This window comes from Stegodyphus dumicola, chromosome 2, assembly GCF_044657685.1.
Source record: "Stegodyphus dumicola isolate Sdum_Otavi_A_Nest chromosome 2, ASM4465768v1".
Lineage (NCBI taxonomy): Eukaryota > Metazoa > Arthropoda > Arachnida > Araneae > Eresidae > Stegodyphus > Stegodyphus dumicola.
Genome location: NC_140769.1, coordinates 21835698 through 21857038, shown reverse-complemented (window position 1 = coordinate 21857038; position 21341 = coordinate 21835698). Strand labels below are relative to the sequence as shown.

The window sequence follows — 21341 nt, the reverse complement described above, 5'->3', positions numbered from 1 at the left end:
TTAGTTAATAATTCTACATAATTTATACAATTAAATGTCGATCGGAAAATCGAGGAAAAGCTCAATGGCGATTCGACTGAGTTGGGTTTTCAAACTTTGAGTCATACGAATATTTTCTTTCCAAATGTCACAAGAAAGGAAGTGACAGAGATTTACTTAAAATACAAGCGAAGAATGTTATGGTTTTTGTATCGATTTAGCTATTATAAAATATAATTAATTAAAATTGTTTTATATCCCCGTGCAATGCAGCTCGAGGCTTATTTGAAGAGAAAGCTATGCCGAAAAATTAAAAATACAGGAGCACACTCATTTAATAAATAGATATCTAGTAATTTTACGCCTTTTTGTATTTTCGGGAAAAATCGAGAAAATACGAGAATTTTCTCATGCGTTTAAAAGGCTTATAAAAAGCTGAAGGGAAACATCTCAGTTCAGTTGTTTTATGATTTTTGTTTAGAAAACTGTTGTTTTTTACTGTAGCGAATTCGACTGAGTTGGGTTTTCAAACTCTCAATCATGCAGATGATTTCGATCCAAATGTCACAAGAAAAGAAGTGACAGAGAGTGGTTCCTAAAATACAATTGAAGAAGATACTAAGAATTAATTACATTCGTCCAGAGACAGCAAAATCTCGAGGAATAGTTCGATGGCAATTCGACTGAGTTGGGTATTTAAACTCTGAGTCATGCAGATGATTTCGTTCCAAATGTCACAAGAAAAGAAGTAGCTCTAGTATAGGATTGGATGCTCCTTTGATGAGCGACAAATTTTGTTCAGTTTTGGTCATGAAACCGCATTTCTGGTTACCATGATAGATTTAACTTGGTTTTAGCTTCTTGATTTTAGTAAGTGAAAATAGATCGATGTGTGCATGGAAACTCAAGGCAATGCGCAATGTCGAGTTTGTGTAATTCTCTGATTTATTTTAAGTGAAAATAGATCAATTGTACATGGACACCGAGTTTGTAAAATTCTTGGGCTACTTCTTTTGGTTTTATGTAGCGGCCATCTTGAAGTTGCGCCTTCCTGGCGCCGATCTTGGCATCAAAAAAGAATCGCCAAAAAACAAGGGGCACCCAATTGTAAACTTTTACCAAAGAAGTGACAGACAGTGGTACTTAAAATACAATTAAAGAAGATACTAAGAATTCATTAAATTCGTCCCGAGACTGCAATGACTTGAGGAATAGGTCGATGGCGATTCGACTGAGTCGAATTTTCAAACTCTCAGATTTCGTTTTAAATGTCTCCATAAAAGAAGTGACACAGAGTTATACTTAAAATACAAGCGAAGAAGATACTGAGAAGAAATTACATTCGCCAAGAGACAGCAATGACGTCTTCTGAAACTCTATTGGACTTCGTCGACCAAACGGAATTCAAATACAAAGATAGATTAGCACTGAAAAACAAAACGCAGTAAAATTCGACATATATTTCAGTGCGCTCAAAAAAGTAAAATTATTGATTTTTTAACGAAATAAGCACATTAAATATGCATGAAAATGGATAATTTGGATTATTCGTGTTTTTCAATTATCCGTTAGCTGCTTCATAGCATTAGTCGAGAGTACACTATAGTTCCTTTTTTAGTAAAACTAACGATGAATCATTTAAATTTCAGAAGATGTCGCTGTGCAAAGTGTGCAAATTTAATTCTCAAAATACTACTCTAAAATGTGTATGTGGAACTGCACATGATAGGTTAGCGACGCCTCTGAAACACTGTTCTGTGCTTGTATCTAAACATTAACATAAACGACAGAACTGATTTTCCTGGGACCTGTTCAGCATGTGTTTTGTCTCATCTGCTTAGTCCTTTAGATTTTGCGATTTTAGAGCAAAAAAGTATTTAGTACAATCAAAATTCTAACATTTTTCCTTGGAATGTCCTTATTTTTTCAAAATCTAGCTCTAGCGACAAATTTTGCACAGAAGCTTTTAAAGCTGAGTTCGATAGATAAGACACATTACGGGGCGATAGAAATAGAATTTTTAGCCCAAATATCAATTTGTCCAGAAGGGCTATTAATTTCGTTTTGGCATTTTCCGTTAATTCACTCTAACCGGTGAATCACTTTCTAATTGATGTCACCAAATATTAGAGCCTTGTATTATATTTAAAGAAACTAAATAATGAAGACTCTGCATAAATGTATGTATGTTTCTCGTATTATGATAAAACAATGGTAACTAGAGACATCAGATTTTGAATACCGTACGTCTCCAAATATGGGCATCTGGAAGCCCAAATTTGGAATTTGTTTTATTACCTATTTCATATTTTGGAAAGCATTTATGAGTTTTTTGATTAAGAATCTCAACGATTTTAAAGCGAGCAGTGGCAACACTGTACGGGAAGAAAAAAGAAATTATCTCCAGCGTGCGAGACTGTGTATTGGGAATTCTAAAAATAAGGTGTTTTAAATATTTTGCGATATTGCTGTTGAATTGAATTTTCTGGTTTAAGTGCGAAGAACAGGATATTTTTATAAATAAAGGTAAAACACAAAACGTTAAAAAAACGCTCCTTTGGGCGTAATTATAAAATATGAATGCTTTCAGATTTTTTTCTTTCCTTTTAAATTATGTTAAACAGATCACATAAACATTCGGTGCAAAAATAGAGCTGTATTTTTTTAGAAAAATTATATTTTTACGAACAACTATTCCCTTTCTTAAATGAAACTACTTTAGAAATACGAATATATCAGCCAAGAATCATAACGCAAAGCTTACGAGGTATACAGAATTTTTATAAAGAACGAAAAGCGTAATAAAAAATGAATCATAGAAGAAACTTGATACAACTATTTTAGGAATCAACTCTCATATATGGGCATTTTATTTCATTTTATTTCAGAGTAAAGAAATAAATGATATGTTCAGTTACACGTGAAGATTTTTCAAAACAAAATAAATATTGAAGAAGTATATTTAGAAGCCCATATTTTCGTTTTTATAGACCAAACATTGAAGTTTACAAGAAAATTTCATTTTATTTTAGAAACCGTTTCCACTTTAGCTTATATATATTATTATTAACTTTAATGGAATAAAAAGTAACTTGATTTTCAGTTCCTAAACTCTGTATCAATTCTCTATTGTATTAAATTTGTTTTCTTTTTTACTGAGGATGATTTTATGACTTTATTACATTTTGATTTAGCTAACATTTAGCATTCTAGAACGTGTTAAATGGAAATAATATTTGTTAAGTCAAAGTTTTATTATGCAGGAGAACTCTAAAATAATAATGGATAGATTAGGATTAGCAAATTGCAACTTGTCCTGCGTGTTATATGCGTTAAATTTCGACAGTTATAATTATTAACCTTTAGATATTTTAATAAAAGAATCAAAAACTTTATACATCTAATAACATTTTTTTAAAAATAACTAAATTGTATTACTGAATCTACTAAGCACAATTAATATCAACTTAAAATTACTTAAAACTAAATTTTTATAAAATAAAAAAAATTTAACTTGGGTAAAGTAACTTATAATTATTTCAAATTTCAATTTAACAACAGCACGAACTATGAAAAACCTGCCGCATGATGTCACACTTTATCATCTTGTAATTTCATTCGTGAAATTGCAGTGCTCTCAAATAAAAATATGCTGCTTATTTTATTTGAGTCTGGATTATATTTACTATCTATTATGTAATTTTAATTGGGGCCTAGATTACTTTTTAGATGCACCAAAAATTAGTTCAAGAAAGCAATGTGTTTATTACTTGAAAATTAAACAAAAGATATACTAAATACAGACATAAAGTAATTTAACCTCAGCAAATCAGAAAAATTTAAAATTATATAAACTTCTGTGTTTATAAACAGAACAATTTAAAATTTACTTAAATTTGAACCAGTACTTTCCCAAATTGAGCGTAAGAGACATTGTGGTTTACTTGACCAGAACTGGTAATTAGTTTAATAACCCCAAAAGACGTGAAGCTAATTATCTCTATGTCCAAAGTAACTACTCATCGTGAGAAAGCTTAAATAACCCTTTTATTTAAACACATTTTAAAATTCTCTTCGGCTAACAACAGCAGTCACAGCTCGTGGTGATGCAACAAAAGCAGTAGTCATATTCAGTGTTCCACGTTTAACCATTCCATGCGCCTTCAACTCTATGTCAGAGATGATCAATTGAAGTGAACTACGAGCGGTGGCATGCCAGTTCCTCGGCAATCCAGGAATGTTGTTCAGTGGGTGAGAGATATGGTCACTTCGCTGGCCAGGAGAGCATTCGAACATCTTTTGCCACGAAGAAGCTCAGGACACACGAGCAACATGCGTTCAGGCACCTTCTTGTTAAAAGGTCACTCAGGCCTCAAAGATGGGGGCACAACCATGGACCTAAACAGGACAGAAGATGGGGGCACAACCATGGACCTAAACAGAAGCTCAGGACACAGAGCAACATGCGTTCAGGCACCTTCTTGTTAAAAGGTCACTCAGGCCTCGAAGATGGGGGCACAACCATGGACCTAAACAGGACAGAAATGTAACGGTATTTGTCAACATTACCCACTATGTGAACAAGAGATGATAAGGATGTGTACCCAATGTCACCCCATACAGCACGGCAGGTGCTGGGTCTATATAACGATGATGCATGTAAACTGAGAAAGGTTCGTTTTCCTCGGTGCTTCCTCACACGGATAGGTCCATCATGATGCTGCACGGAGAACCGAAATTCGTCTGGGGAGACTACGTAAAATCATTCCTGGAACCAGTATCGTCATTCTTTGCATCCCCATACCTGCATTTATCACTGTTGCAGCACCAAAGGAAGATGCAACAATGGTCGCTGTGCTGGCGATGTGTTTTGCTGTAGAGGTCACATTGTCAGTGCCGACACTTGTCGTAATGCACACGAGTCAAGTTCCTGTTTGAGGAAACGTGGCACGGCTGTACAATCCCGCATCATGTTAGAGGACCGGTGTCGCTGAGATCCCGTATGGTGTTCAGTATGCCATTTCTGGAGATTTTGAATCCATATTCGCATGGCAGATGGAATCCCGACTAACACCAGCAGCAATCTCATGAGACGATAAATTGAAACTCCAAGAGGTTATTAGCCTGCTGTAGTCAAAAATTTTCCCACGTGGCTGTAGGAGTTTCTCCTTCTTACATAAAGCATAGTTAACATAACCCTTACACAAACAACCAGCGTTCGAATGCGACTTCCAAACGAGATATCCTTTGTGCAACATTCTCGTTTGTGCACAATATAGACGGTGCGACATACACGTGCTTTGTGCGCATAAGTTGGAATGCTAACCGTCATAAAACACTTTATTTTGCTGTATGTATCTACAAACTTGCATCTAAGTTTAAATATGTAAATTATTAATGGTATGTAATGTATAATCCATGAAGCGGTGTAAATGTCCCACTTGCCCAAACCCAAACATAAGACGAAACAGCCTATGATACCGCCAAGCTGTGCCAGCGATTCCGATGTCGGTTGCACTAAAAACAAGTATCATCTCGGCACCAGAAGGGCACCATCAAGGGGATGTTAATCTGGATAGCTAGTAGAAGAGGTCTTTACCCACTTACTCATCGTAAATAATAGGTGGCCTTCCTGCACTTATACCTAACCTAACCTGCTATTAATAGTCTGAAATGCTGTACCGATGGACCAGGGTTAGAGTCCCAGAGAATGTATAGATGTTTAAGTAATGTATAGGGTTTGTGTGGAAAGGTGGACACTTAAAACACATGGCGAGTCTAAAGTCCTCTATGGTGGCTGTTGTTAGTGGCAAAGGAATGGGAGACTTTCGGACTGCCCTCCGGGATGTTCTCCCTAAAGGTTGCACTGTAAATGCGATGGGACTATACTTGTACTGCCTACTGTTAAATTTGGATGTCTGCCCACTTTACTTGATATCGCGAATTTAGTGGTCAACAGTATAATATCTCGGTTATGCCTTAGCTCTCCTTGATACGCCGTTTCTAAATATACGTTGCACACAAGTCAGGCCTGAAAAACATTTCCTTTTTTGCAGCTGTCCATACAAATTACAGTTCCCTTCTAAAAGGTGTTTTTTTTTTTTTTTTTTTTTTTTTTCCCTTGCGAGAAAAATGAATAACCGAAAACGAAAGTTTCCAGGTATCATGATTTATACTCTGATTAGAACAGACATTCCCAAAGCCAATTTTCAGAAAACTCTCATAATTTGATGGTTAGAAGCAAAGATAAATATTTCAATATGAATGGCAGTTTGAAAGTTTTGCAAATAAAATTGGAAGTGACACACTGCGACGGAGTATACTGAATTCTTTTCCGAGTTAGCAAATTTCTTTTGATTCTGTGAATTCCTAGATTGATAGTAAGGGAATTTAAAAGTTTATTGATGTTTCGAATCGATTCCCTTTTAATACAAATAATAATGAAGGGAACTGTTAACATTAAAGACATCTAAAAAAAATCTTGCAATAAATAGGAGTAACTCAAAAATAGGCTTTTAGAGGACAACAGCATTCTGAAATTCACAATTTCATATTTCATTAAACATGTTCTGTGAAGTAATGGCAAAATTTACAAACTGGCTTGCTTTTAAAGAATGAGTCATTCTAGCAAATATTTCATTTACAGATTTCTTCTTTAGAAAGCAGAGTCTACTTCAAGAATGTTCTCGCAGCATACTTTATAATAGTAAAAGACCTTCCAAATAGGAAAAAATCTAGAATTATTCTAAAACCAGTTAAATTTCATAATTTCACGAATTAAAATTTAATAAAATATTCATATAAGTAAGTATAAAATAACTGCAGTGAATCTTAAAGCATAGAGAAGTAGAGAAGTAAACTCGAATCGATATTATTCGAATTAATGAAGAAGACTCCAGATTATATGGCGCCTTTAGGGGCACTTAATGAGGATTAAGAAGTAAACGTGTAGCCATTTACATTGTGTCACTATCCCTCAAAGGTATTTTTGCTTAAGTATATTATTTTACACTATAGGTAATCTTTCCAATTTTTTGCTTGCAAAGCTTTTAAATGTTTGAAATATCACGGTTTGGATAACAGCGTCATTTTTATGAGACAGTGAAACATTTCCAGTTCCCTAATCGAATTTTTATCATATAAGCAACACAAAAGGAAAATAACTGTTTTCGTCAGAAGAGTATATAATTCCCAAAATGGAGCAACTTACTAAGGATCACATGTCTTACACGGGCAGTTTGTCTTCGACAGACAGTGACTTATCTCCGTATTTGCATTGCCAGATTGCATGAATATATAAAGTGTAATGTAAATATGAAAATATGAAAATTTTGTATATATTCTTGGCCTCTATATAATGAAAAAAGTTTTTAAAGATTTTAAAAACAAATAAGAGGAACTTTCATTATGTAAATAAGTAGGAGATGTAAAACACAAAAAAATAATTATTTTCCATCCTTCTCTCGAATAGTTAAATAAAACACAAACAATAAAAGCAAAACCAAACCAATAAATATATAAAAATTGTTAAAGCTTTCAAATTTTATGTTACTCCCAAGCGAACGTTTTTATTTTTAGGTATATACATGTTTGAGAGCATTGGGGCTAAAGCCACATTAGGCTAAAAATATTTAAAAACAGCATATCTTTAGATTTTCCGATAGACAGTTTCGCGCCCTGGAGATAGAAATGTTTTTTCCTTACAATGTTGCCGCTGCTAGATTTGGAATTGTAGCGTTTTCACTTCCTAGTACGAAGTAAAAGAAGTATAATGATCACGAAAAATTCCGGGTACCTTTATCCAAAGAAAATATTCGCTTCGACAGCTATCGAATGCAATTTAGAACGAAAAGGCTCGTGACATCTCTTCATAAGGACAGAATAAATGACATTTTTTCCCCAAACGAATTCGCAAATGGAAGATATTTTTTTTCGTGGCTTCTTGTACGTACGTATATATGTAAGCATCTCGCAGAACTCAAAAACGAGTAGTCTCAGAACGTTGAAATTTTGCATATAGGACTGCTATAACGTGTAGCTGCGAAGATCCCTTTTTGGTTGCAATCGGCAGCACCAAAAGTATATGAACGTGTATATTTATTTATATATATCCACTCAGTTACTCGGCTCAGTGAGCTCAATTTTTCTGCTCTTACATGTTGGTAAATAGTGCATTTTTTCTTTAAAAATTATTGAATTATTTTGTTCTTATCTTCCGGTTAAGATTTTTATGTCTTTAGTTATTCTGCATGTATTATTTGTAGAATTATCAACAATTTAAATGTAGTTTAAGTGCGGCTAAGCCTAATTTTTTTTAACCATAGTAGCCATATATTTTTACATTTGAAACTGTATAGTGAGTTAATTATTTCTGCACCTTCAGGGTCTTTTTGCCGAGTGGCACCAAAAGGAACCTTTTCGTTCTGTGTACCGAAAAACCTGTCATCTTGCCTGCTGGCCAAATTGCTTGTTTTTGTTTAGAAACAGTAACTTTAATTGTAAAAGATATTTTTTTAAATGTTTTAACTTTACTTGGTGTTTATGTTTTTGTATACCTTTCAGTTTTTAATAGAAATACTTTTTTTCTGTATTCTTGCCTTGCCGCGACGTGAGAACTCAATTAATATAGAAATATGTCTCTAATGAAATTCGACGAAATAAGTGTTTCGCATTAGCAGGAAATGTTGTCGCCTCTCTGTGTTTACGAGCAGTGTATGTGCATTAGGTAAGCGGCGCTGAATCGTCTGTGAAAAATGTATTTTTTTATTTGTTTAATTATTTCTTTTATATATGATTTTAGATTTATTAGAGTATTTGAATAGAACGTGTGGCAACGATTAGATAATTCTTCAGGTGGTATAATTTTTGTGCATTCTGAATTATAAAATGAATGAGATATAACGCTGTTAAGTGAACCTAGCGCCGGAGTGTCGGCATTGTAAACAAATAAAGTGAATTTTAAAGAGTGTATTTATTCTGTTGTGGTTTACGCGTTATCGACCAAGTAAATTTAATTCAATTCAATGAGTTTAAATGAATTGCAGGAAAACATGAGTATAATTTAACATTTCGTACAAGGAAGTCATGTCGTATATACATCAGCTTTTTTAATCGCAACTTATTTCAAGTTTTGGAAAATATGAAACAGACGATAAAACAAACTCCAAACTGGGGCTTTCAGGTGCCCATGTTCGGGTAGAGGAATATGTTATTCAAAATTCGATGACTCTAGTTACCTTTGTTTTTTTCACAATGCGAGAAACATATATTTATTCATGTAGATTTTTCATTATTTAGTTTCTATAAATATAATACAGAGTGATAATATTTGATGGAAACAATTTGAAAAATGATTCGAACATTTATACAAATTCATACAAATAATAAATAAAATAAAAAAGTATAAAATTACAATTTAAAGAATTCATTTTATTTATTCAAATTTATTTGTATTCGTTAGTGATAAAGCATCACATGCAGTTGTAATATGCCACATAATTCGTGTATTTCGAATTAATAAGAAACCACATGGTAAGAAACAACTAGCAGCTTTAATATTAAAATAAGCAAAATCAAGTAAATTATATAAAGAGTGTGGGAATTACCACGTCTTAAAAATCATTATTATTCATGTCATTTTTAAAAAAATATAATTAATTAAGACAACTTCAACCAACAACGAAAGTCATTAAAACAAGGTTTTATGTCAACAAAGAAAACGCCATTAGAGTTTTATTTCGGGAAATATATATTAAAAACATGTATAAAGCTTCAAACTTCTTTCTGGTGATAGCTGCTTGTGTCCTAAAGTGCTCCCGAGAAAATGACATCAAACTGAGTGCTTTTGGTTTAAAATGAAGATTAAGTAATAGAGATAAAAGGAAAATGTTCTCAGGGAACTCCACTTAAATTTAATTTCTTTTCTAAAAACATGAGACAACCTTTCAGAAAATCTTCTAAAATCTGTTGAACAGCAGAAAATATTCTTTACTGTTAATTCACTAATTAATTCAAAATTTAATAAATTTTTGACAGAACCGAGCGACGTTTATTAAATTTACTGTGTTTTTCTGTTCATCATATGCATGTGTTTTCATGTGTACTACATCAAATTTTTAATACATTTACATAGAATTTTATTTATAATTTCTGCTAAAAGTACATCAGTGAAATGTTTAAAAAATCAGATGCCATTTTGATAAGTTTAATGTAACGATATATAATATATATATGATTCATAATATTTAATATGAAATTATTCTAATCAATTAACATCTTAAGAGAATTAAATGACGTACATTTTGTTATTGGAATTGGAGAAATTTTTACACTAAATTACTGCAACTGAAAGACCAAAAAGGTAATGAAACATTTCATAAGATTTATAATGTATCATTTAAGTTCCTTAATTAGTTGTTTTTGCCGCCCGGACGGTACCAGTGGCTAGGGGAGCCTACTTCGATACTGAAGGGCCCGGGTTTGAATCCCAGATAAGACATGGAAGTTTGTAAATGTACAGTGTCCGTGCGGCATGGCGGCACTCTAAATAGGCAGTGAGCCGAAAGTCCTATCGTGTGGTTTGGTGCAAGGGGAAAGGGGAGGGAGACCCTCCAATACCCCCGGGTTGTTCTCTCTCAAAATTGGGGTCGAAAATAGAAGCCCAACCTCTCTTAGGAGTAGGCTCTGGCTTTTGGTGACGTCATCCCACACACCTTCTCTATCCATGCAGCCAGGTTCGACTTAACCGATCACACCAGTTGGGAGTACTGTGTCATTGAGTGAACATGTGCAACTGCAGTCTGCCGGAAAAATGTCTAATGTAAAAACCGAACAGCGAATCAATATCCGTTTCCTGTAGAACTTAAGAAATCAGCCATGGAAAAATTTCAAATGTTAACAGAGGGTTGTGGAGATGAAACTTTGTCTCGTGTACGTGTGTTTGAATTGCATAAGCGGTTCTCAGGAGGAATAGACAAAGAACGCATGTCAAAATCAAAATTCAAAGCAATGTTAATTGTCTTCTTTGACATTAATGGAATTGTAATGATTGATTAGGTTCTTAGTGGTCAGACTGTTAATCACACTACTACAATGAAGTACTAAAACGACTTCGTGAAAGAATTAGAGAAAAGAGGCCACAGTTGTAGAGTGATGGATGGCTGTTGGCTCCAGGACAATGCACTTGCGCACAGGGCCTTATCTGTCCAGCAATTTCTGAGCAGTAAAAACATTACTGTGATGAGGCACCCTCCTATTTCACCTGATTTGGCTCCATGCGACTTTTTTTTTTATTTTCTAAAGTTAAATCTTGCTTAAAGGAAAGCCATTAACCTCAGTTGAAGAGGTTCAGGCAAAAACGGAGAATCTCTTGAAGGGCCTTCCAAAAACCTCGTCCCAGAACTTCTACCAGCAATGGCAGCACCAAATGCAGAAGTGCGTGAATGCTAAAGGGAACTACTTTGAAGGTGATAATGTCACGGGGAACTAATTCTGTAAGGACAATAATTTATTGAACCAGTCTCGTTTATTTTATTTTATTTATTTATTTATTTATTTATTTGTGTGTGTATCACACCTCGTATATATTTGTTTCCGAATTTTTGAGTGCGAAATTTGAATATTGATCAAAGCCTGGTCGTTTCATGATTTGGCAGTTCGATTGACAAGGAAATCTGGAATAGTACTTAAGGTACATCACACGGAAAGTTTCAGCAAAAGCAATATGCCAAAAATATATTCTTTACAAAACCGGTAAATAATGAATTTAAATATAAAAGCAAAACGGATAATGTGCGTTAGCAACAAGTCCCAGACTGATTTAATTAAAATTCACGAGTCGAATGTAATATGCGCATTTGAAAGGGTTGATTTCAGTTGAGTGGGCTGGGATAATATTCTGCATTGCTAAATTAGGAACGAGATGGTCGCTTTTCCTTGAGAAAGGTTAGATCAAGGTTAAGATTTTGAGGGGGAGGTGAAAGTAGTATTTCATGAAATACGTGTTTTGAAAGCGTAAACATCCTGTAAGCGCACAAGGCGAGACTTGTGAAACTTTCACTTGATCATTACATTTCGAAGCGGTGAGGTTGGTGCTATCATCCTCCATAAGGATTACAATGGAAGCTCGTAATGGTGAGTGAAACGTAAGGTTTTTTTTTTTTTTTTTTTGTGTGTGTGTGTTATTGTTCTTTTATTGTTAAATACTTTCTGCGATAAATGTTAAGCATAAAATTATAATTAAAATTAGTTTATTTTAGAACGCAAACGTAGATGTGTTGACACGTTGGGAGATGTGCAGCCGTCGGAAGATCTTATTTTAAACCTCGCTCCAGAGGAAGGCGAAACCTCCCGCAAAAAACTCAAAAAAATTAAAATATACATTGGAAAAAATGTTTCAATAGAAACTTGTGACTTCAAAAATGTCAATTATGTTTCATTTGTAAGGGTGTATCCCGAAACCGCCGCCACCCCCAAAAGATTTAATATAAATATGAATTGTATTGATCGTATAATCGAAGCTTTGGGGGTGATTAAGAGTCACTGTATGTAAAATAAAAAAAAATAAAAGATATCAAAATGCTGATTTTGCTGGAAAGCGGTAGTGGAAGTTAGTAAATTAGTGTGAATTTTATATAATATTGTAAACAAAAAAGTTCCATTATTTATTTATTATTTTTTTCAAATGATGAATTTTATTCAGTTAGCGCAAGCCCACCGAGGCTATTTGCGCACTTTAAGAACAACATTCGATGCTTCTCAGAAAGATCCGTATGAGATATTCAGAACGGCACGCCCTGCCATATACAACATTTTAAATACTAGATCGAGTTTAAGACTCAGGATTTTAATATGTTTGAAAATATGTTTTGAGAAACTGGGGAAAGATGAAAAAGAAATTAATCAGTGTTTTTATTTTTGTTCTCATTGCGAAAGGATTTTATCCTCTAACCAAATCTACGAAAGCATTGACAGATGCTTTAAAAAGATTTTAAATTTGATAGATAATTTTGTGCGTAATGGAAGCGGGTGGAAAATAAAAAAGTTAGAGTACCTTGACTTACACGTTGGAAACTATCGAGAAAATCGCGGTGGTTGTAAAAACATCGCTTTACCGACGGGATTAAAAAATAGAAAAGCGTTGTTAAATATCAAATGTGGTGACGACAATTGTTTTTTATATTCTGTTGCCGCAAGTGTTTTTCCGAAATTCACTAGAAATCCTCAGAAGGCTTACTTGTATAAAAAGCATATATCACGTTTTAAATTAGGATCCCTCAAATTTCCCTTAGCGTTAGGCGATGTAAAAATGTTTGAAAACCTGAACGATGTATCCATAAACGTGTATGGATATGAGGAAAATGAAATATTACCTTTGCAATTAAGTGAAAAGCGAAATGCGACAAAAACAGTAGATTTGCTATATTTTCAAAAACATTTCTTTTGTATTCGAAATTTTAATCGCCTATTACACGCAAACGAAAAACGAGTAAATTTTTTTTGTAAAACTTGTTTAAGTGGGTTTCAGAGAAGGGAAATGTTAGAGTATCACAAAACTCGTTGCAATGAAAACAAACCGCAGAAAGTTAGCAATCCTAAACACACACTTCTTAAATTTACAAATTTAATGAAAATGCATTATCATCCTTTTTGTGTCTTTACCGATTTTGAATGCCTCACGCGCAAGATTCAAACTGCGTTTCCTTCTCCGCAACAGAGTCATACTACCCCAATTGAACAGCATATTCCTATTAGTTATACCCTAATAGTTACTGACGTGGAAGACAAGATTATTTTTCATGAATATTTTTGCGCAGAGAATGTAATGGAACATTTTTTCACAACGTTGAGCGAAATCAAATCTAAAATTTTGCAAAAGATGAAAGAGTGTTTACCGATGCAGGAGATGTCGGAAAAAAGTTACGATTCAAATATATGTCATATATGTTTGAATCCTTTCTTAGAAGGCGATGTTCGGGTCAGAGATCACTGCCACTGGAGTGATGGGCATGTGAGAGGTCTTGCACATCGCTCCTGTAATTTGAATTTTAAAGTGTCATACTACATTCCGGTGGTAATTCATAATTTCAGGAATTATGATAGTCACCTGTTACTAAAACACATGCCGAAAATGTATGCAAATAAAGTTAACATTATTCCGGTGAATTTGGAAAAATTCACCATGTTTACACTAGATGAAATGAAATTTATTGATTCGTTTCAATTTTTAGATGCGTCTTTGGACACTTTGGTGTCGAATTTGAAAACGTCACAACACGAATTTAAATTGTTTAATGCATTTTTTGAGAAAAATCCCCAACGAGAATTGTTATTGCGGAAAGGCGTATTTCCTTACTCATATTTTGCGTCAACATCGGTGTTGGATGAAACTTCGCTTCCACCGCAGAGCGCGTTTAATAATGTATTACAAGGAGAAGCAGTTTCCGACGAAGATTATGCACATGCCACACACGTGTTTCATTCGTTTGGATGTAACACTTTTGCCGATTACTTAGAGTTATATCAAAATACAGATGTTATTTTGCTAGCCGAAGTATTTTTATCCTTCAGACGCACCGCTCTAAAATATTACCAGTTGGATCCTGTACATTTTATAATGGCTGCCGAATTAACGTGGAATGCCGGACTAAAAGCGTCTAAAATTGAATTAGAGCTTCTAGGAGATGTGAATCAATACATTTGGTTTGAAAACCAAATGCGAGGCGGTATTTGTTTTCTGGGTAGACGTATCAAAATACAGATGTTATTTTGCTAGCCGAAGTATTTTTATCCTTCAGACGCACCGCTCTAAAATATTACCAGTTGGATCCTGTACATTTTATAATGGCTGCCGAATTAACGTGGAATGCCGGACTAAAAGCGTCTAAAATTGAATTAGAGCTTCTAGGAGATGTGAATCAATACATTTGGTTTGAAAACCAAATGCGAGGCGGTATTTGTTTTCTGGGTAGACGTTATGCTCTTGCAAATAATCCTTATATCCCCGAGAGTTATAAACCCGATTTACCACACAGCTATATCTTAGCCTTAGACGCAAATAATCTATACGGGTGTGTAATGAGCCAGCACCTGCCATTGGGAGGTTTCTACTGGTTAAAGGAAAATGAGGTGGAGGCGTTGATATTTTGTCTTGTGTTGAAGACGGTGATGTGGGGTATATTATCGAATCCGATCTGTTATATCCCTCCCATCTGCATGACCAACACAATGATTTACCGCTAGCACCGGAACATTTTGAACTCACTTTTGACATGCTATCGCCTTACGCCAAAACCCTGAGCAAAAAATTTCAGTTAGAGACGACACTTCCATGCAAAAAATTATTACCCAATTTTTTTCAAAAAAAAAACTACATCGCTCATTATTTAAATCTAAAGTTTTACGTAGAACAGGGTTTAATAATTAAGAAAATTCATAGAATTTTAGCTTTCAAACAACGAGCGTGGCTTAAAGAATACATTGCTTTCAATAATATGAAAAGACAAAATGCGTCTAGCGAATTTGAAAATTCTTTCTTTAAAAAGATGAATAACGCTTTCTATGGAAAAACCTGTCAAAATGTTAGGAAACGTATTCGCGTACAGGGCGTTTTTAGTGAGGAACAATGCCAAAAAAAGTTAAACAGTCCTCTGCTGGAATATTTTGAAATAATAAATGAAAATTTTTCAGTTTTCAAAATGAAAAATCCAAATTTGTGTCTAGATAAACCGATTTATATAGGTTTCAGCGTTTTAGAATTAGCGAAGTTGCACATGTATAAATTATTCTATTCCCATTTTAAACACTTTTACAAAGAAAAATGCGAGTTGTTATACACAGATACAGATTCTTTGTATCTCTATATAACAACTGAAGATGTATATAGTGATTTAAAAACAAATTTTTTAAATATTTTGGATTGCAGTAATTTCGAACCCAATCATATAATGTTTAATGAAGCAAACCGTGGAAAACTGGGATTTCTAAAAAGTGAGACACTCACCCCCATATCGGAATTTGTGGGTTTGAAATGCAAAATGTACGCATTTCGTTTCGGTGATACTGTTAAAAGGACCGCGAAAGGAATCAAAAGGAGCGCGCTCAAAAACATTGGATTTGAAACGTATAAAAACGTTTTCGAAAATGCTTCCCTGATTAGGAATTCTCAATATTCAATCATTTCAAAAAAGCACGAACTGCGAACGATTTTTCAAAATAAAGCTAGCCTCTCGGGATATTATGACAAAAAATATTTGTTAGATGATGGAATTCAATCATTGTCTTATGGTCACTATAACACGCGTGAAGAAGACATGAATTAAAAAAAAATGATGGAACTTTTTTGTAACATTTTATTGTAGAGTGTGACATTGTATTTTTGCAACTTATATTTTTTTATGCTAATGGTCGCCAAAAAACAAAAATGTGTTTCCCTCCCATAGAATACCCAGAAGATATGGCTTTATTTCAACCAATTTCTTTGCAAGATATGTGTATTCAAACTATTTTATCTTCGATATTATGTATAGCTGAACTGTATAATGTAGAACTGAATATTCCTTGTATGATTTTAAGAGATATAATAGAGAAAGGTCGATTCTGGATTGATTTTGAAAGTAGTTTCTCCTTAGAGAACAGAGATGTATTTTGGGATGAAAGTTTAACTCTCTATGAAAGAATTCGATTTAATAAGTGGTTTTCTAAACAATTTATTGCCTGGTTTTTCTTTGATGATGATGTTACATTTCTTTTACACCTAAAGATTGCACATATCACATTTGTAAAACATGTAATTGTTCAAAATAATGAGTCTAATATTTATTTGAAAAGCTGCAACAAATGTTTAGAATTGTGGTTACGATGTCAACCAGACACTACCAGAACGAAATGTAAAATTTTCAGAAAATTCAATCATTTCTTATGTTATAATGAAAGGGATACCCTTTCTTATATGCGAAATGAAGATAACTGGTGTGAGATATGTAAGCAAAGTCCTCTGTATTTCGTTTTCGACGAGAATTCATGTTGCATTTCTTTTGGAAACTTGATACACGAATGTCCCCGAATTAACCATGATCACTGTTATAATAATTGCTATGGAGGTTATGTAGAAAACTTTTCTTTTAACTGTCGAATATGAACAAAAATACTGATACATTATGGCAATATTCTGATTAATCATTTTTATTTTATAAACACCCTGAAATTTTTGTTGATATGTAATGATTCCATTTATGTTTGTAACAATGTGAAATGTACTTTTTGTTTTATTTGATTACTTATTGTATTATCAATATAACATCTCACATGGTGTAATGAAAATAATGGGTTAGTTCCCATATTGGATTTACATCGAAAAATAGTTTTGATTTTTTTTAAATGTTCATTTTAATTTTTGATACCTTTATATATTTTACAACAGTAATATGTTTTTTGTTTCATTTGATTTTTTCATTGTATCATGCATACAAGAATGATTATTTTGTATTAAGCTTCTGTAATCCTTTAGAAAAAAAATAAAAAAATGGACCTTATCCAAGAGGTCCGGTTTTAGTATCTTCTTGGAGGAATTTACATTTTATTAATTTCTTCAAGGCAGATGCTTTTACCGGAAAACAAAACAGTGGAATAGAAAAAGGCAGCTCATAAATAAGTGTAAAAATGTATTATTTATCTATATATCTGATATTTTTTTTTCAGAGACAAAAAAAAAATTGCATTTGAAAGAAAAAAAAATCCTTTTTATTGATCCAATTGTTTGTGTTACACACAAGTGCGATGTAATTCTCGCACAATAGCATCATCATTCAGAATAACAAAGTAAGCAATTTTAATTACATAGCTTTCATCTCTTATACATTCACTTTCATATTCAGTTTTTTTCGAAGAAACACAATCCAACATGCTATTATATAATTTACTACATGCCGAAAAAAGAGCTATTTGTTCATTTTGAATGTATAAGTAGCAATATCCATATTGTTGTTGTGGTTGATGGTCAGCTTTATGAATATGCTTGACCACTTCGGCATTCTTCAAAATTTTCAGGTAATGACGATTTCCTTTCCCGCTAGTGTTTTCATCGTAAAGAGCATTACGAATGCAGTCGCTTAGGTTTTTAAAGAAAAAATGATTAATTTTTTCAACGTGTACTTCTTCAACAGGACTGTTTTCGGAGTTTCCAGTGTGCAAATAGCCGTAACGTTCCATCGTCGACTTCTGAAGCGTTAGTGATGTTTTGCAGGAATAACACGCATATTTATCAAAGACACACAATTTTGTTTCTTGGCATGAAAAGCATGACAACAGCGGCGACGTTTGAATTTTTTTTTTTAAATTCCCTAATAAAAATTTCATTTTTTTTTCTTATCTTTCGTGCAGAGGTCCTTCAAAGAGTACTCTCTTACCATACAAAATAAAAAATAAAGAGCAAATTTTCCGCAGGATGTACTGGTATCATCTTGAAAGCATATTTTATTATAAAATGTTTTGTTAGCGTTGGTCATTAAAAAGTTTAAAATATTTTTGTTAGATGGAGCAAGACCATAACTGTCGAAGTAATATGCCGTGCTGTTTTTCTTAAAATATATCGAAATCCAGTGGCTCCCAGGTAAAGTATGCGGATCCGAATTCACTATAAATGAGGAGTAATGTCTCTTTCGTAAGGGTATGAAATCGGAAGGATATACACCTCCAAATGTTTTTTTGATTCGACTGTCGCCACAGGCATATTGACACAGAGTTAAAGTATCAATTACCGCCTTTGTTCGAAATGAATATTTCTGTATATGCTTTTAAACACTTCTTCGTACACTGATGTTTCTTTGATGGGAAAATTTCAATAATTTTTTCGGCAAAAGCGAGAAAGAATGCAATGCGCAGGTTCGCTATTTTATTGGAAAACATCATATCGCCTATACTTCGAACTACCTCCTCGCCTGCACCCGCCTCCTTAGCTAGTTCGCTAATTTCATTTCCGTATATTTGCAAAACTTCGTCCATGATTTTTAATAATCTGTCGTGACTCCGCGTGACTTGTCTATTTCAATTATGTTCCTGTATTCAGCATAGACTATCAGGGTAACTGTTTCTGGCAAGGCCGCTGCAAATTTGATATCAATGGCTATGTTTCCGCTCTTATTTATGCTTACGTGGCTTTCATTAGATGCCATATCTGGAGTCAAATCAACGGCATATAATGTATACCCATCTTTGTATTCATCAAAGGAGATATTAATGTTGGGGCTTGAATGATATCGATTTAAATCTGTAAAGATGCTTAAATAACTTCGCCCATAAAATGTTTTTTCGAAATTGGGCTGATAGGGTTTGGAAGGTATCATCTGTCCCCCATTTAATATGCATAGGTAGTTTAGGTTATAGTGATGAAATTTAAAAGGATTTCTGTTGATGCTTCCATTATAGGCGGCATTAGATACAAAACCTAGAATGAGACGTGTGGGTAGCTGACCAATAAAAGCGTTTGCTACAGTTGTCGATTGCAAACCGCTCGATATTGCAAAACTTTTTATGTCAATCCTACGAATGGGCATCTTAATAACTCCTTTTTCTAAAGCCTTTTCGTGTGCTATTAGGATGGAGGGAGCCACGCTGACTTTTCTCACGTATAGTTTTGCTAGCTGAATTCTAATTTTATAATTGTCGTTTGCCGACATCAAAGTGAAAACATCTTTATGCCTTTCCAGTTTAATGCGTACATTAACCCCGTTGACTAACAATTTTGGTTGAGTGGCCAAATCGAAGTGCAATGGTCCCACGATGTCGAGGCTTTGGCTAAGCTTGCAACGATTTGCACGCGTTGTATAACCTTCGTTTTCGTCTCCCACAACATCATGCTTAGATGCAGTATCTTTTGCAAATAAGCCAGCACTCAGTAGATTATCTTGACCTGATTTGGAATAGAACAACAAACTTTCCAAAAGGGCTCTATAAGAATAATTCACTTGTGACGAAACCTGTTTATCATTTAAAAATATTGAACAGTCGGAAAACAATGTGTTTAAAATATAATTAACAGGTGCCACCCCGTCGGCGTCGGTGAGATTGGTATCGTTTTTTTTCGTTATTTTAAGTCGTGTGTGTAGTATCGTATGCGCCAAATCCAAATAGTGTTCACCATTACCGCTAATGTAAAATTCTATGGGCGTCTTATCAGACAATGAAGATACGGGGTGGATTTCCACGAAGGAAGAGGAATCGATGCCCAGTTGTACGGCGACACCATTAAAGAGATCCTATTCGCTCTTAAGGCATATAACCCCATGAGTTTCCATTACTATTAATCTTTATGTAAAAATATCTGCTTTTGTCTTACAACGCTTGCTCTTTGATTGACGATTTTTCCTCTTGCGCTTTCTTTTTATACCTTCTCCCCTCTGTAATTTTTCAAAAATATCACTTTTTATTTTATTAGAGGTCTCACGTAACCTGCTCCGAGCAGAGTCCTTAAATGACGATCCCGCTGCAACATCTGACAAGACGTTCTTTCCTGTTTGCATCAACTGTTTGCCCAAATAACGACCGGCTCGAAGTGCCAACGGCGTAATGTATCGGCGCAAATCTCCAAAAAACCCATAACCTCGTTGGTGAGGTATACCTTGAAAGTAAACACCACCGCCGCCACCAACTTGAGCACAATAATAGGATTCGCACTCTTTCTGATTTAAGTGCATTTCTCTAAGGATGTTTTAAGAAAGTGAGAGGAAAGCTTGAAAAATCTTCAATTTATATAGTTTTCTTACGGCGAAAAGACAGGACTACAAATGTTTTTCCTCCCGTAAAGGTAATTATTTTCCCGCTACTCGTTCTCAGTTCTATTTCTATCGTTTCGAATACTGCATGCTCGCATTGCTGGGTAGAGTAACGTAGAATTCGTCTGTCATTCCATCCATGACGCTTTCACCCACGAATTAAACCGTCGATCAAAGCCTTTCCACTTGACGAAATATTCTTTCTTAGCACCGACACCTCTCGTTTGCAGAATTTTTTCCACTCTCCAGAAATCGTGAGAACTCTTTAATACTTTTTGTAACTCTTGTTCGTAAAACCTTCCTTTCAGAACTGTTCCTTTTAAATCTTTAAGCAGATATGTCGGAGGACTCGAAGGATATCTCTTATATATGACAAAAACCTCATCCGTCCAACTGGGCAAATAACCTTTGCGAAATGCTCGTTTTGTTTTAGAAATCCTCACCTGGTCATTTACCTCAAATTTGTATCTCGGTTTTATGCTATAGCCATACAGTTTTTCAAAAATTTCACTTTCTAGTTCCGGCTTCACGTCGGCAGGTGCATAACCAGTACTACGATGAATACTCAAATTATAGCTTTTCAAAACTGATTTC

The 21341-nt window shown here is 34.2% G+C and overlaps 2 protein-coding genes across 2 annotated transcripts; one reads left to right on the top strand and one right to left on the bottom strand.

Annotated features, from left to right (window-relative positions):
* Positions 1 to 12043: 12043 nt before the first annotated feature.
* Positions 12044 to 17525, top strand: LOC146998371 (uncharacterized). Its single transcript, XM_085810528.1, has 2 exons — positions 12044 to 12111; positions 12237 to 17525. Exon 2 carries the CDS (start codon positions 12662 to 12664, stop codon positions 14750 to 14752), a length of 2091 nt encoding a protein of 696 aa, XP_085666654.1. The 5' UTR covers positions 12044 to 12111; positions 12237 to 12661; the 3' UTR covers positions 14753 to 17525.
* A 1458-nt stretch (positions 17526 to 18983) lies between these two features.
* On the bottom strand, positions 18984 to 20669 carry LOC146998370 (uncharacterized protein F54H12.2-like). Its single transcript, XM_085809683.1, has 2 exons — positions 20363 to 20669; positions 18984 to 19885 (listed from the first exon to the last, which is right to left on the bottom strand). The coding sequence occupies exons 1-2, from the start codon at positions 20667 to 20669 to the stop codon at positions 18984 to 18986; spliced, it is 1209 nt and encodes a 402-aa protein (XP_085665809.1).
* Positions 20670 to 21341: the final 672 nt, after the last annotated feature.

Bases quoted from the DNA above. Each gene is read 5' to 3' on its own strand.
- LOC146998371 (XM_085810528.1), top strand. From the start codon at position 12,662: ATGATGAATTTTATTCAGTTAGCGCAAGCCCACCGAGGCTATTTGCGC.
- LOC146998370 (XM_085809683.1), bottom strand. From the start codon at position 20,669: ATGCACTTAAATCAGAAAGAGTGCGAATCCTATTATTGTGCTCAAGTT. The intron at 19,886-20,362 runs GTATAAAAAGAA...ATTCCAAATCAG, and splicing joins AAAATTACAGAGGGGAGAAG to GTCAAGATAATCTACTGAGT.